Genomic DNA, 15,038 nt, shown 5'->3' with positions numbered 1-15,038 from the left:
AAAGATTTTATACTACAGGATATTTATAATAAGTAACTTTTGCACGGCGTGATGAATTAACACGGTCCTTGCGATTTTACAGCTCAAGCTTTGATCATGAGATCAGAGAACGTAATGATCATAATATAAGGGAGTCTGTGACTGCATGTGGCTACTGTTTTAGTTTTGGTGAAAGAATGAAAGACGCTGAAGGAATGTTTTAGTTTTGTAGAATATATTGCAGCAAAATAGGAATGTACAAAATGTACAGGGGGAAAGGAACAACTGTAGTTAACGCCAAAACGTTAACGAGCCAGTCATGTTGAAACTCGTTACGGACTTATGATCTTCTCGCAATACGCTCAATCAAAGGAAGACTATCGTCAACTAGTACTCGTGGGTACGTTGTTTAGAAAATAATCAAATAGTTTATAGCAACTTTGGTTTTTCCACAGTAAATTGTAGGAAACCGCAGAGAAATTCAGATTGGTAATTTATAATTTCACAAGTGATATTACAAAATTGCCATGGCAAACTTCCGTACGTCTCAGTGCCAAGATGGTGACGGAGCCATTAAATATTGTGAATGAAGATATCAGGACATTAAAAGACTTTTGAGAAAACCTAAACACGCGAAAGAGTAGCCTGAATTTCAGACGATTACTTCGAGTCGTTTTCCCCTCTCAGCAACGTCTGAATAATGCCTTCTAGTGACGTCACTACCCGAAAACCGGATGGTGATTTTGAATGGTTGATTGTCCAAGCATTCGCATAATTATGTATAATTATGAGAAATTTTAGCGGGATCACGGTGGTTTGATAATCAGCGGATCGCATGCCACGGTAGGTTTTTCATTTAGAGCCGCTTTGTGGCTTCGGCAGTTACATTGTTTGTGTGAAGTTTTCTGAGATTTGAGTTTCCACCGTCAAGTGTGATGATTCTGTTAGCTTTGCTTAAATTTCTTTCTTGTTTTCTTTCTTCTCTTCGTTAAAGACCAAGTATATATAGCTTCTTTCATAGTGTGATTGCGATCGAGTTTGATTCGTGAAATTAATAGAGCAGATTTCTTCAGAGTACCGCATACAGTTGACAGTTTAAACGTTAAACATGAATTACAATCTAAAAATTTAACGCAATTCTGTATGATGTAGACATTTCCAGACGATATTTTTTTGTTTGCCAGTTGAAATCGTGTTTTACTTTTTGCATAAATAGCCCGCGTTCGATATTTCAAAATTCTAACATGACTTCGAGGCTTTCTGGTCATTTTTCTATATTTGGTTTGGTATTCTTTGTGCTCAAATCTCTTCTGGGAATTGCGCCGGGGAATTGCGAGATAATGGAGTGGTAAAAAGTTTCCAGTTTTGACCCTAAAGCTTCGGAGTCATGTTAGAATTTTAATAGATCGAACGTGGGCTATTAAACCAAAGGAGTAGTGATGTCACTGGACGGCATTAACGGCCGGTCGATTCAGACGTTACTGAGGGAGTTAAAACGACCTCGAAATAATCGTCTGAAATTCATGCTAACGAAAGAGCACATCAAAAAGGATTCTACAGTTATTTTTTAGAGACATTCAAAAATTCTGAACTTAAGTCAAATTTAAGGTCTAAACTTTTGAGGGCGTGGAGTTCCCAGATAATGCGATAAAACCAGGATAAAGATGTCAAAAATCCACGATTGCAAGCGTAATTCGTCACCTGTTATATTAATAGGTAATCAAATGGCATACTCTTGAAATTAGGGAAAAGGCTAGGGAAATTATTAGGATTAATTATTCCCTAAATTATCTCACTCTTCACCATTTGATTACACATACAAATTTTCTTGCTGTTTATTGCACTTTGTCTATAGACTTGAATTACTTTGCATGAGGACAAGAAGCGCCCTCAAGGGAATCATCTTTAAGGTGAGAACTTTAACGCTGTAATGATACGGTTGTGGCTAGAATGGATATCTTAAAATCCGGTTGTTCCACGTCATACTCCACGTTAAGAACCATTCATGCGAATTTATTGGGCAGAAAAGTGGGGAAGTCAAAGTAAGGTAAAGTTGTGCAAGGAAAAGAGTTGAATACAGGATTTAGCACCGAAGAAGAGTGATTAGGGTTAGGCACTCTTTTAAAAACGGTTAGCTTTCAATAATGTAATGATCAATGTTTTATTAAATTTAATTACTGGTGTCGGCAGTTAACCCTTGATGGTGTGGTGGATACGGATGTGGAATTTGTATCATATGATGGACAAAACGCGCGTGAAACTATTCCCTAAATTATTTCACTATCTCGTCACTATTTGATTGCACATACATTTCTTGCTGTTTATTGCACTTTCTTAAATAACAGTCATTTAGGTAAATATTTATAAAACAACAACGACAAAACAAATAAGCAAACAAAACAAAACAAAGCAAAAACGAAAAAAAAAAAGAAGAAAGGCAGAAGGAAAAAGAAAGCTAGCCTGCGTAGCATGGCAGTTGTGGTCGGTCGCGCAAACAAGCCAATGTGCGGGCAAAAAACAAAACAAAACCCCTGATCGCAGGTTAAGCGGATATAACGTCAGGTGAACTAACAAATTGCCTAATTTAAACTCTGATTATAAGCTGGATTGTTATACAGCTGGAAATTTCTTCTCAACAGCGCGCGGTCTCATTGGTTACTTGGAGGTCACATGACATCTAACAATGAAACTGTTTCACGCCAAAATTTCTGAGCGGGCAACATTGCAAAAAATCTATGACGTCAGTGGGTAACATTGCAATGTTACCCGCGAAGGTTGACCGATCACCGCCGTTACAGCGAGGTTTAATGAATATCCATCTTCAGAATTTCCAGCTATAGAGTAACAAATCACTTAAAGACTGGTCCCTCGGAAAAATAGTTTTATTGAAAAGCATCCTGAAGAAGAAACTGCATCTAGAACCCCGGTGGGTAGCCGGGTACTCAATAAGGTTTTATGGCCGGAGAAGGCTATGTTCCGAGGTCCAACCCCTTACTCTTTTCAGCACTAAGTTTATATAGCAATTTTTGACAGAGAGATACCCCTTTTTATGCCTTCTAGTAAAAAATGCTACCCCTTTCACATACCTATTTTAGAACACTGCATCCCCTCTAATTTCTGTCAAAATGCATGGTCTTTTTAATATGAATAAATCGTTAAACCAGGAAGTTCTCGTCTCTTTCACATCCATAAAAAGCGTCTGTTAGTCCTTGTTTCATTTTTGGTTCTTTTACAGGCCGAAATGACAGATTTTATATTCTTTCATATGCGTTAACTGATGAAATCCCGACCCATTCAAAACCTGGAAAAGGTGCCCTTTTCGGGCGGAGCCTACCTGTATTGGCCATCATAGGGTGTATCCCCCCAGTCTAGAACTTAATATTCCTTTTGTTTCTTCCAACAGAAAAATGTCAAGAAAGGGTTACGAGACCCTAGCAACCAATGAAGATAACACGAATCAGTCTTTTCATCCTACAAAGTCTGCAAATCTTTTGTCTCTTCTGACTTTTTGGTGGATGAACAATATATTTTCAAAAGGGAATAAGCGGCCTCTGAACCAATCAGATTTTCTACCACTTCATGAGGACGACAAAGCTCGTGACCTAACAGAGAGACTTCAGAAAGAATGGAATGACCAACTACTTAAATGGAACAACTCCCAGGGAAAACAACCCAGACTTTGGAGATGTGTTTTAAGAACATTAGTTTCCAAAGTAACGCTATTTCATTTGAGCGTTTGGGTCTTCGAATCCTTCTTTCGGATAACACAACCGCTTTTAATCGGATTTCTCCTTAGCATGTTAAGTTCCAATGAGATAAATCTTTCCCTAGTATACGCGTGCTGTTGGCTCTTAGCATCGATTGGATTCTGTTACTTCGGCAAACAATACTCTGTCTATAATCTTGAATTATTAGGCATGAGGACAAGCAGCGCCCTCAAGGGAATCATCTATCTCAAGGTGAGAACTTTAACGCTGTAATAATACGGTTGTGACTAGAATGGATACCTTAATAAAAATCAGGGTGGACACCTTATGTTTGTTACACAACGCTATATACTCCTCCTAGAGAACAATTTATGCGAATTTATTGGGCAGATTTTTGAGAAAAGTGAGGACAATCAGAGTGAGGTAAAGTTGTGCAAGGAAAAGAGTTGAATATTGGGTTTATGAGCAAAGAAGAGTGATAGGGTTAAGCACTCTTTTAAAAACGGTTTCAAAAATGTATCAAAGCTTTGTTAAGTAAGTAAGTTAAAATTAGTTAACGGTGTCGGCAGTTAGCCCTTGATGGTGTAGTGGATACGGATGTGGAACTTGCCTCAAATGATGCGGGTTCATGACGTACAAACTAACTGCTGTTTTCTTCCATTTTTTATTCTCTTACTTATGACTTTAAGTTATAAGGCTGCGTGCAAACGGGCGTAACAACTCCCAACATTGTTGCGCCAACAATGTTGGGAATTGTTGCGTGTATGTTGGCAGTGGTGTGCAAACGGATGCATCAACTCCCAACAATGTTGGGACCTGCAGTGCATCATGGGAAGGATACAACCCATAAGTCTTTGTAAACCATGCGTAATAAGCGTGCGTGGCCCCAACAATGCTGGAAGAGCTGTGCAAACGAATCCAACATTGTTGCGCTACGCTTCGGCGATCACGGAACAAAAGAAATGCTGGGAGTTGTTGGCTGAAAAGTTTGGCCGGATTCAAACTTTGCGCAACAACATGCAACAGTGTGTGCAAACGGACGCAACATGTAACATCCAAGAATGTTGGAAGTTGTTGGCCAACAATGTTGCGTCCGTTTGCACGGGGCTTAAGACTCCTATCATGTATTTTGAGTAAAGATGACAATCCTGATTTTAGGGTATCCATTCTGGTCACAACCGCTGTGATACGTAGTAAATTTTATGAAGAAAGTCTTGTCATGTAAGTCCAGACATATAACAATTTTAATACAACGGTTATATATGAGATCGATTATCAAGCTGGAGCTCGGAATTATTAGTGAGCTTTCTGGTGTTAGATTTCTCCTTCTTCTAAATGATATCTATCCTTTATACCAATGCTTGCTGTTTTTGCTCAGTGCAGGCCGCAGGCTTATTCAGTGCCTTTACTCCAGGCCGAAACACCCTTGAGAGGTTGCTCACTGTGCTCGCCCGCAAATCTAAATTGTTAAATTTCAGAATCCATTGCGTAACATCAGCTAATAGCTAACACCACTTAAGGAGGGCTAAACCTTCCGTTTTATACATGATCTAAAAGGACGGTGGAGTAGCACTTCTACTTCTTCGTCTGTCCAGGTAAAACTTTTCTGCGGCAGCCATTTAGTTTTACCGCAGTTTTGACTAAGTACAACATGATTGGTTTTATCTCGTGTTGAAAAATATTTAGGTCGCTGCCCTCACTCGTTAAATATTTTTCATACCACTCGAAGGGAAATTTCGTATCTCCGCGCGGCGTTGTTAATATCCCCATTATTTTTTAATCTACTGCTATCAGGAGCCCATCACTAGTGATGGGCTGGCTCCTCACTACCATCTAAGCGCCACACAGCATACGGGAATTTTTCCTTTCTTCTTTTTGGACTTTTATAATAACATTTCTCTCCTCCGAAGAGGTTCGATGGAGGCATTATTGGATTTTCTCTGCCCTAAGTGGGTCGGGAGGGTCGGGAGCAAAACCCGAAAGATTCACGTTCTCTCGCCTTGCTCCTACGAGCCTATGCGGAGGAGAGAGTTATACCGGGGGCACCCAACGTCAATTTTCGGAAAATATCTCTTCGGAAGACGATTTGAGATCTAGAATTTTCGGAACATTTGTTGTAAAATCTCTTGCTTATCTGCCTCTCCTAGGATTTTTGAACATCTACAAAATAGTATTATTGCTCATTTTTAACGGATTTTTAACCTAAAAAGGTCACCTAGAATTTTCGATCGGGAGCTTTTTTCTGGCTGAAATCTTTTGATCGCTATAACTTTGGGATCACTAGACTTTCAGCTAGGAAATCCGAACTGATGAAAAATTTTTAGGTGATAAAAATGTGCCCATATCTACCTTTTAAATAATAAAATACTTTAACAATGCTGTGTTTAAGTGGTTTCGAACTATATTCTCGTTGGGTGTCTCTGGTTATAAAATTTTTCATTCCTGATCAGACCACTCACAATTCCACTTATACTGTAAGCAGCTATTCATAGTTTGTTTTAAACTGATTTTTTTTTGGCAGATCCCTCTTGTTAGTCGGCAAGACCTTCTAGAAACAACAACAGGCAACATTTTTGACTTGATATCGAATGATGTCCAAAGAATTGAACAGGCTCCTGTACCTTTTACCAGTTTACTTTTTAAAACCCCCTTGGAACTTATTGCTGTCGTTTGCTTACTGCTGTACTTAATCGGCTGGCAGCCTTTAATGGGAGTGTTATTTATACTGATGTTAATTCCTGTTTGTATGATCATCTCATACTTTTGTGCTGAACTTCGTAAGAAGACCGCTAAAGTAACGGACCGACGTATTTCTCAAATGAGCGAAGTGGTCTGTGGAATACGTGCGTTGAAAGCACATGCTTGGGAAGAAAACTACAAGGAAAAGGTGCAGGAAGTAAGAAGGTAAGTAAGAAATTTAAAAATAGCAGAGGAATGAGGGGAGAGAGGTTAGAACTGATTTCACCGCATACTTATTAAGGTGATGTAGTGAGGGACAACGCAGATATCAGTTTCCAGCCGATAAAGCCCCTGACAGAATTATGAGAATCAGTTAAGGTGGCGTTGAATACATAGAAATTCGCCCTTTGGACGCAAAATGAACTAAAATGCGCGGGAACTCATGAGCGTGTGGCAGCATAACGAGGGTTAAACGAAACGAACACTTCGTTGAACTGGACTAAATGATTGATCATAATTTTACGTACATATCAAATTAATATAACACTTGCACCTGTCATTGCAGAGAGGTGAAAATTATGGAAGTAGGCTTAGGAATGCAATGCATGAAAATGGTAAATGTTCTGTTACAGTGCTAAATCGCATCGGTTTGCATTAGAAGCGGCTAAACATTATGTTCAAGGCGAAACCCAGGGGGTTCTCAACAAAATTTCATACAGGGAGGCTCCGCTCCGAGGTGCAACCTCTTAATAGGCAGTACCCCTGGGGGACACAACGGCAAAAATCAACTTCTGATTATTTTTCCCGACATGAGTTATCTTTGCCGTTTTTTCCCGAATCATGATGTTTAACTCCTGGGAGGTGTTCCCTATCATGGCCTACACGGGAAGGCCCGTCCCGAAAGGGGTACCTTTTTCAGGCTTCAGGTATAAGAAGGGGTAGGGGTTTTACTAGTTGAAGTATATAAAAGGGTAGGGAAATCTGTCATCTTGGTCTGCAAAACTTTTGTTATTTGTTTACTTTCTAGGAATGAAATCTGGATGCTCACCAAAAAGAGCTTCCTTTTGTCGATCATTGGTAGCTTTCTGTTCGCAAGCTCAGCAGCGACCTTTTTGTCTATGCTAGCTCTTGTTCTAACAGGAGAATATCGTTCGCCTTCAAGAGCCTTTATGATACTTGCCTTCATGAAAACTCTTCGTTCAGTGTCTCTCAGGCTGGCTGATGGTGCCCCACTAGCATTCGAGTTATTCGTCTCCTTTCAAAGAATAGAGAGATTTCTCCTTTTAAATAACGTAGCCCTGGATCCCGTAGACTACGATGACGGCGCAAGCAATCAATTATTGATCCGAAAGTCATGCCCCAAAGACCGCTGTATAAATCAAAGGGTTTCTTTACATGACGGTGATGCAGGTGATGAGCAGCCACTGGCAAGTAAACTACGGGATGGAAGTTTATCAGTTTCGAATCTTACCTGTAAATCAGGCGACAAGTATCTTCTCCGAGATGTCAGTTTTGATTCATCTCACAGAAGCTTAACTGTAATCACTGGTCAAGTTGGCAGTGGAAAATCAACCCTGCTGGCCGCCATTGCTGGTGAGGCGGCCAAAACACGTGGTAGTGTTCTATTCTCTGGAAATATATCTTACGTCCCACAAAGTGCCTGGCTCTTTTCCGGAACATTCAGAGAAAATATATTATTTGGCGAGCCATATGATAAACAGAAGTACGCCGAAGTTATTGACGCCTGCGCACTGAGAGAGGACGTCGGGAGATTTCCAAATGGCGACCTAACATTCGTTGGCGAACAAGGTGTTACACTCAGTGGCGGTCAGCGTGCACGCGTTAGTTTGGCACGCGCAGTGTACGCTGATGCAGACGTGTATCTGTTGGATGACCCTCTAAGTGCCGTGGACGCGAAAGTCTGCGAACACATATTTAATCAATGTATTTGCAAATTACTGCAGAATAAAATTACCATTTTGGTGTCATATGCAAGGACACACATGATCGCAGCTGACCAGGTTGTGGTTCTCCACGAAGGATCCGTGCTTGGAAAAGGTAGTTTTAATGAGTTGCAAGGCAGAGAAGAAATTGCTGCCGTCATCGATGCATCTGTCAACGAGGAAAAGCCGACACCTCCTACACTAGGTACGGAAGATGGCATTGCGCATTCACGTTTTGAGAAGTCCACTGGAAGCTTTGATGAGCATTTGGAGATCGAAGAGGAAGAGAAAGCTATTGGAAAAATTTCAGCAACAATGTACTGGGAATATTTCAAGGCAGGAACACACCCTGCAGTGGTGATTTTCATTCTCTCTTTCTTCGTGGGCGCGCAAGGTTAGTGAGCTGAGTTTTTTTAACAAAGTTCTCAACAAACATTACACGTTTCATAAAATAAGTTACCCTAAGGCGTTTGAGTTCTTTTACTGGAAACTACGTTTCAAATAAAATTGCCGTTAGTTAACTGATTAGATGTCCCGGGTAATTTTATAATTGTTTTGAATTAAGTCAATCAAATTGATAGCAACTTCAGTACAATATAATGGCGGTTGGAGTCAGTATTAATTTTCGCTTCAAATAGTTTATAAAACCCGCTCTCAGAAGGTTTTCTTGAAGTTAAGAGTGTAGTTTGGGGATCGGGACAGGGCCCTTATTGCAGGGAGTGGCCTTTTTTCCGGGGGACCCGTGTTTGCTCGAATAAATAAGAAACCGAACAACTCTGGCCAAATTTTATAGTTTCTTTAAAAAATTAAGTTTAAAAAAGCAGTTGAAAACAAAACATAAGGATAAAGCTCTAACAAATTTTGACGTGTATTGTCTTTTTTTTTTTTTGCTCTTTTATCAAAAAGCTCTTATAGTGTCTCCTGATCTATGGCTTTCGCATTTGACCAAGATGAGTTGGGGAGCCCAGCAAGAATCAGAAACCTGGTATATCTACGCCAGTTTTGTCTCCGCTGCATTGATTGTCGCTGCCATTCGCGTTTTTTTATTCTTCTTTATGTGCCTCCGATCCGCTGAAAACCTCCACAACAAAATGGTATCCAGCCTTCTTCAAGCAAAGGTGTTATTTTTCGACACAAATCCAGCAGGACGAATTTTAAACAGATTTTCCAAAGACATTGGTTGCCTGGACGAACTATTACCCGCACTGTTTGCTGCGTCCATGCAGTTAAATTTGTCAATGTTGACAGCCGCTGTGTTACCAGCGTTCACGAATGTTTGGCTTTCTTTTGTTTGTTTCCCTGTTATTGGTATTTTCTTGTGTTTAGCGTGGTATTACTTAAAGACTTCAAGAGAATTGAAGAGGTGGCAGTCAATATGTCGCAGTCCTGTTTTCTCTCACTTCTCAGAGACTATAGCTGGCTTGGACACCATTCGCACTAGAAAAAGGGAAAGGGATTTCATTGATCAATTTCATCGGTAAGTTGAGTCATGTTGGTCATACTGGCATATTTGGTTAGCGTAAATTACCACAATTGACACTAACTGTCAATGTCTCACATGAACATAAAGAAACTGTCCATAACGGTCAATCGAACCCAACACTTTCAAGCTTGCCAGCTGCTTAAGACGGTTAACCGAGTGTAGTATGAAGAGTTTCAACTCAAGTCCGGCCATTCAGCAGCCAGAGCCACCAATAGACGGGTCATAGCCCGGGGGGGGGGGTACTCCCTATGATGGCCTTTACGGGGAGGCTCCACCCGAATGGTGTACCTTTTTCAGGCCTCAGGTATATGAAAGAGTAGGGATTTCACTTGTTGAAGTATATAAAAGGGTTGGGAAATCTGTCATTTGGGCCTGTGAAAGGGCCCAAAAGGGCTGACAGATTAATTTTATGGATTTCGAAAGTCGAGAAAACGTTCAATTCAGTTTTGTGATTGATTCCTATTTAAAAGACAGTGCATTTACAGAAGTTAAACGCAAAAATAAACAAGGTATGTGAAAGGGGTACCATTTGTCAATAGGAGGTATACGAAAGAGGTACCTTTTTCGTGAAAAATTGTATATAAAAGGGTAAGGGGTTGGACCTCGGGGCAGAGCCTCCCCGTATAAACACTTATTGAGTACCCCCATTTGTTGAGGATTTCTTAGTGGCTGAAACAAGCAGTATCAAATGTTAGAAGTTTTAGAACTCTGCGCTCGGGTGTGAGCTTAACCTGCAGCCTTCAATAAAAATGAAGTTAAATCTCGACCATGTAGTCGTCCCCGTTCTCGAATCTAAAGGTCTCTAATGACTCATTGTAGCCATTTCTCTCATTTGCAGACGTCAAGATGTACATAATCAAGTATTTTCCATGACACTTTCCAGCAATCGATGGCTTTGTGTGAGAGTAGACATCTTAAGTTCATTCCTTATTGCAGCAGTGGCTACACTTTCAGTTCTTGTCACCGAGCAACCAGGTAAACAGTAGAGAGCTGAAAACCCGCGGCAACAGATCAAAGATTTTTTCGTAGTAGTTTAAGCTCAGTACAACGTATGTGCCTAGCTCCGCCGGAGGTCATTTAGTGCTCCATCTCTTTTCATTCCTGATAAGTAACTACCTTAAGCCCTCCCCCGGGGGGGGGGGTACTTTCAGAAAAAATGGGTGGGGGTGGGGGTATGCGGCACTCTTCCTGAAACCTTTACCCTATTTCAGACCAAAATCTGTGTTTTTCCCTACCTTTTTACTGACCTGATCAAATTTGATACCCTATTTCAGACCTGCCTTATTATCAGTTCCCTAGGTCAGACCAATGTTAAAGGCAATGTTTATACGCTTTTATTAAGTAGGATACAAAAATCTTCAAAGTTTCGAACTTAAAGGGAAATAGTCTCATCACCTAATGACGAAGAAGTAGCTTCTTCTCAAAAACATACCCAATTCAAGACTGGAGTGCACAAACCATACCCTATTTCAGACCAAAACGGCTAAAAACCCATACCATCTGGCGCCGCACATACCTATATAGCCTATATAAGGGAGTACCCCCCCCCCCACCCCCAAGCTTAAGGCCCATTCACACCAAAGCAAAACATGTTCAAATGCTGTTTACTAAACAGCATTTTAAACCGTGTTTAACTGAGTTAAACACGGTTTAAAATTGTTTCCTTCATTAAAGCCTGTTACTGACTTAAGTTTATTGCAAATTTAGTGCAAATTAATTACAAAACAGGTTGAATTTCACTTGAATCCTGTGTAAAAACCTGTGTCCCAGTTTTCCATGTCCGTTTTTTATTTTTTAAAACCTCGTTTGATTTAAACATGTTCAGTTGGTGTGAATGGGGCATTAGTCATGTTTCCCCACAAATTCTCTCAGACAATGACTGTTAGACAAATCCACTAAGTAATCTCGCTACCATATGCGAGCTTGATGCTTTAAATCTCTTTACTTTAAAGAACAGATTGAAAGTATTATTACTGATAGCAGTAAAGCAGACTTCTTGATGAATCTTACTCATGATTACACGCATTCCGTGGGCACTCGATGAACATCGGAAAAATTAAACTATTTATGCGCGGCAGGAATACCGCAGTCGGTACAGCACTTGACTGCAGAGCGGAAGGTCGAGGGTTCGATTCCCAGGGCCGGACCAATAACACTGTCTTGAAATAACTGAGAAATGAGTTACTTCCTTTGTCCTGCAAACGGCTAGACCTTCGAGTGGCTCCGATGACCACGTAAAAAGGCGGTCCCGTCTCCAGAAGGAGACGTGTCCTCAATTAGTACTTTCGTGTTAAATACATTGACACTCATATTAAGTGCATTTTTTTATTGTTTTTGTTTATAGCTTTGATTGGACTTTCTCTTGCATACGTGATTGAAACAACAAATGTAGCTTCATACGCGGTGCGAAAATTTTCGGATGTGGAGAACTTTATGACGTCATTTGAGCGAGTCAAAGTCTACACCAACCTCGACGCAGAGCCAGGATACAAAATAGAAAGCATGCCCCCAATAAACTGGCCTCGTGACGGTCACGTGAGTTTCACAAATGTTTCCTTGAGGTATTACCCAGGTGGGCCGCAAGTGCTCAAGGATTTAACCTTTAATATTAAAGGACGACAAAATTTGGGAATTATTGGCAGAACGGGAGATGGAAAGTCGTCTATCGTGGCGGCCCTTTTGCGCATGCCTGAAGCTGAGGGGGGAATAATCATTGACGATGTTTCAGTAAACAGCGTTCAACTGCAAGAATCGCGAAGGTGCATCTCTGTACTCAGCCAATCGCCTGTCCTCTTCAGTGGCTCGCTTAAGACGAATCTTGATCCTTTGAATAAACATAGTGACAATGAGCTATGGAATGTCCTTAAAGAAGTCAAGTTAAATCGCCTGGTTGAAGGCCTCGAGGGGCAACTTGACTTCAAGCTTTTAGAGAGAGGCGAAAACCTGAGTGTTGGTGAACGGCAGCTGATCTGCTTAGCTCGCACATTACTACAACAGAGTAAGATCGTTATCTTAGATGAACCGACTGCGCACGTGGATCCAAACACAGAAAGGACCATTTGGGCAACCGTGAATGAGAAACTTAAGAACTCTACAATCATCACCATAACTCATCGACTTAATACCGTCAAAGACTGTGATTTAATTTTGGTATTAAGAGAAGGCCAGGTGGCCGAAATGGACTCATTTAATGCACTTATGGGGCAACAGGGAGGAATTTTTCAAAGTTTGGCTGCGTCTCAGGGATTACTTTCGTAGTTTTGCTTCCTCATTTCCGGCAGGCTTACTCGATCATCAACCATAGAGTGCGGCTAAAATAAGTTCAGTTATAACTACCACACATTCGTTAGTCTTATAGCAAGCAATCCTTAACTCAGCACCCGTACCCAACGACTGTTTTATGTGAAATATCTTTCCTCGAAGAAGCAAATATTGCCTACGGTTTTCTGTAGCTTGAGCTCGGCTAAAAATCTCTAAATGACCGTTCCATCCATGTATAAATTTCGGAGCTTTTTGTAACAAATCGGTACTTTTCTGGTTTAATTTTTCACCTTTCCTTCCCTTCCTCAGGCAGGGTTCTATCTAGGGTATTTGAGGGGTAGATGCTCCCCCCCCCCCACAAAAAATACCCACCTTCCCCCCAAAATATTGTTATCATTACAGTATATGAGTAACTGTATCAGAAAAATCATCCAGACGCGACGAGGTCACTGCACACACTGTAACATTTCTCAAAATTGTGTCTCAAAATGTACATTACGGCTTATCTGTGGGACGTAAGAGAACCCACACCACTGTTGGAAAAGAGTAGGGGAAGTAGACCCCGGTGGTGTGGCCAACCTTTTCTGGGCTGGGTGGGTTATCTATAAGGAGAGATGTTAATATAATAGGGATAACCTCATGATCCTCCTTCCGGTGTCGTAATGGCGAGCTGTAAACAGTGTATGTCTCTATATCTTAAATCCTAACTGAATTGATGCCCCGTTTATTCAGTATTGGTCTTGGTAAGGGTGACTAGGAACAGATTGAAGTCAAGTTACCTTTTTTTTCTGTTTTAGTGTACAATTATTTCCGTAGCCTTACCTGTAGTTACGTAGCCTGCGTAGCAGGCGTCGAAATGGGTAGGGGGTAGGGGAAAGGGAGGAAGGGAAAAAGGGGAGGGGAATTGGGGAGAGGGGGAGGGGAGGGGACGCCTGCTCTAAGAACCCCCTTTTTTTCATATCTGCGGACGCTGGCGTTCGCAAATTCCTGATTGGCTGAGCCGTAATGAGTAACATATTGAAATGCGCGTTTCACAAATCAACAAACAGTCGAGATGGCAGCGGTAGACGTGGATGTCGAAGAGAGTGCTTTGAGAGATGTGAATTTATCTAGTGGTAGAGAAACTGTTTTAAAACCAGAGCAAGAATCAGCAGTGACGGCTCTTTTAGCCGACAGAGATGTTCTGGCGGTTTTGCGGACCGGATACGGCAAGAGTTTAATTTACCAAATGTTTGTACGCGCGAAGAACTACGAGCTAAATGGTAATGCGGCGATTCTCGTCATTTCGCCACTGAAAAGTATTATCGAAGACCAGTTGCAGGAGATGGAATTGTTGGGCTTATAGAGCTTATTTAAGGGATTAGGCGCCCGTCCAGCGAAAGATTTAGCCAATTTATCGAACGATGACATTCGCCGATGTAACTTAGCAATAAAAGAGGGTGGTTTTACCTCATGCCAAAATGCTGCTTATATCCAATAAAGTTGTTTTTACCTGCTGGGTAGATTATGCTCTGGTCTGCATTTATACTGAGCAAATGTTATTTAAGCCGCATGTTTCACACTGAGAGGTCATGACAAACATATCGATTGACTGTAGTTATTGTTTCCTGGTCGGCAGGATTTGCCCTCTGATGCAAGCGCAATTTCTTTGACCTCTTTTGAAGCGTAAAGCTTTTTTATTACGGCTGAGTAAGGGTTCCAATTTTCTCCAAAGTGCCTTCTGGATCTGAATAACTAAGTGAATTTCTTTAGTCCGTGAGTGTAATGTTTTTCTGCATGGCGAGTGTAGCGACACTTGATTGACAGTAAGCGTAATTGGATTACTAGAAAATTGGTAGGCGTTATGCAAAAACATAGGCTCTTAGAGCAGGCGCTCCCTTTCCTTTTCCCTTTCTCCCTCCCCCCTCCTCTTTTTGCGCCTGCCACGCAGGCTATAGTTACGCGACGTTTTTGAGCGACGCAACTCAATCGGAAGTGAGCCTTTAT

The 15,038-nt window shown here is 41.1% G+C and overlaps 1 protein-coding gene and 1 pseudogene across 1 annotated transcript; both read left to right on the top strand.

The window, feature by feature from the left end:
- Positions 1–3,896: 3,896 nt before the first annotated feature.
- Positions 3,897–8,707, top strand: LOC140952428 (ATP-binding cassette sub-family C member 4-like). Its single transcript, XM_073401852.1, has 3 exons — positions 3,897–3,938; positions 6,208–6,590; positions 7,393–8,707. The coding sequence occupies exons 1-3, from the start codon at positions 3,897–3,899 to the stop codon at positions 8,705–8,707; spliced, it is 1,740 nt and encodes a 579-aa protein (XP_073257953.1).
- Positions 8,708–9,222: 515 nt separating this feature from the next.
- Positions 9,223–13,049, top strand: LOC140952427 (ATP-binding cassette sub-family C member 4 pseudogene; annotated as a pseudogene).
- Positions 13,050–15,038: the final 1,989 nt, after the last annotated feature.

This window comes from Porites lutea, chromosome 11 (genome assembly GCF_958299795.1).
Source record: "Porites lutea chromosome 11, jaPorLute2.1, whole genome shotgun sequence".
Classification (NCBI taxonomy): Eukaryota; Metazoa; Cnidaria; class Anthozoa; order Scleractinia; family Poritidae; genus Porites; species Porites lutea.
The sequence above is the reverse complement of the archived record's forward strand: the minus strand, read 5'-3'. Positions and strand labels throughout refer to the sequence as shown.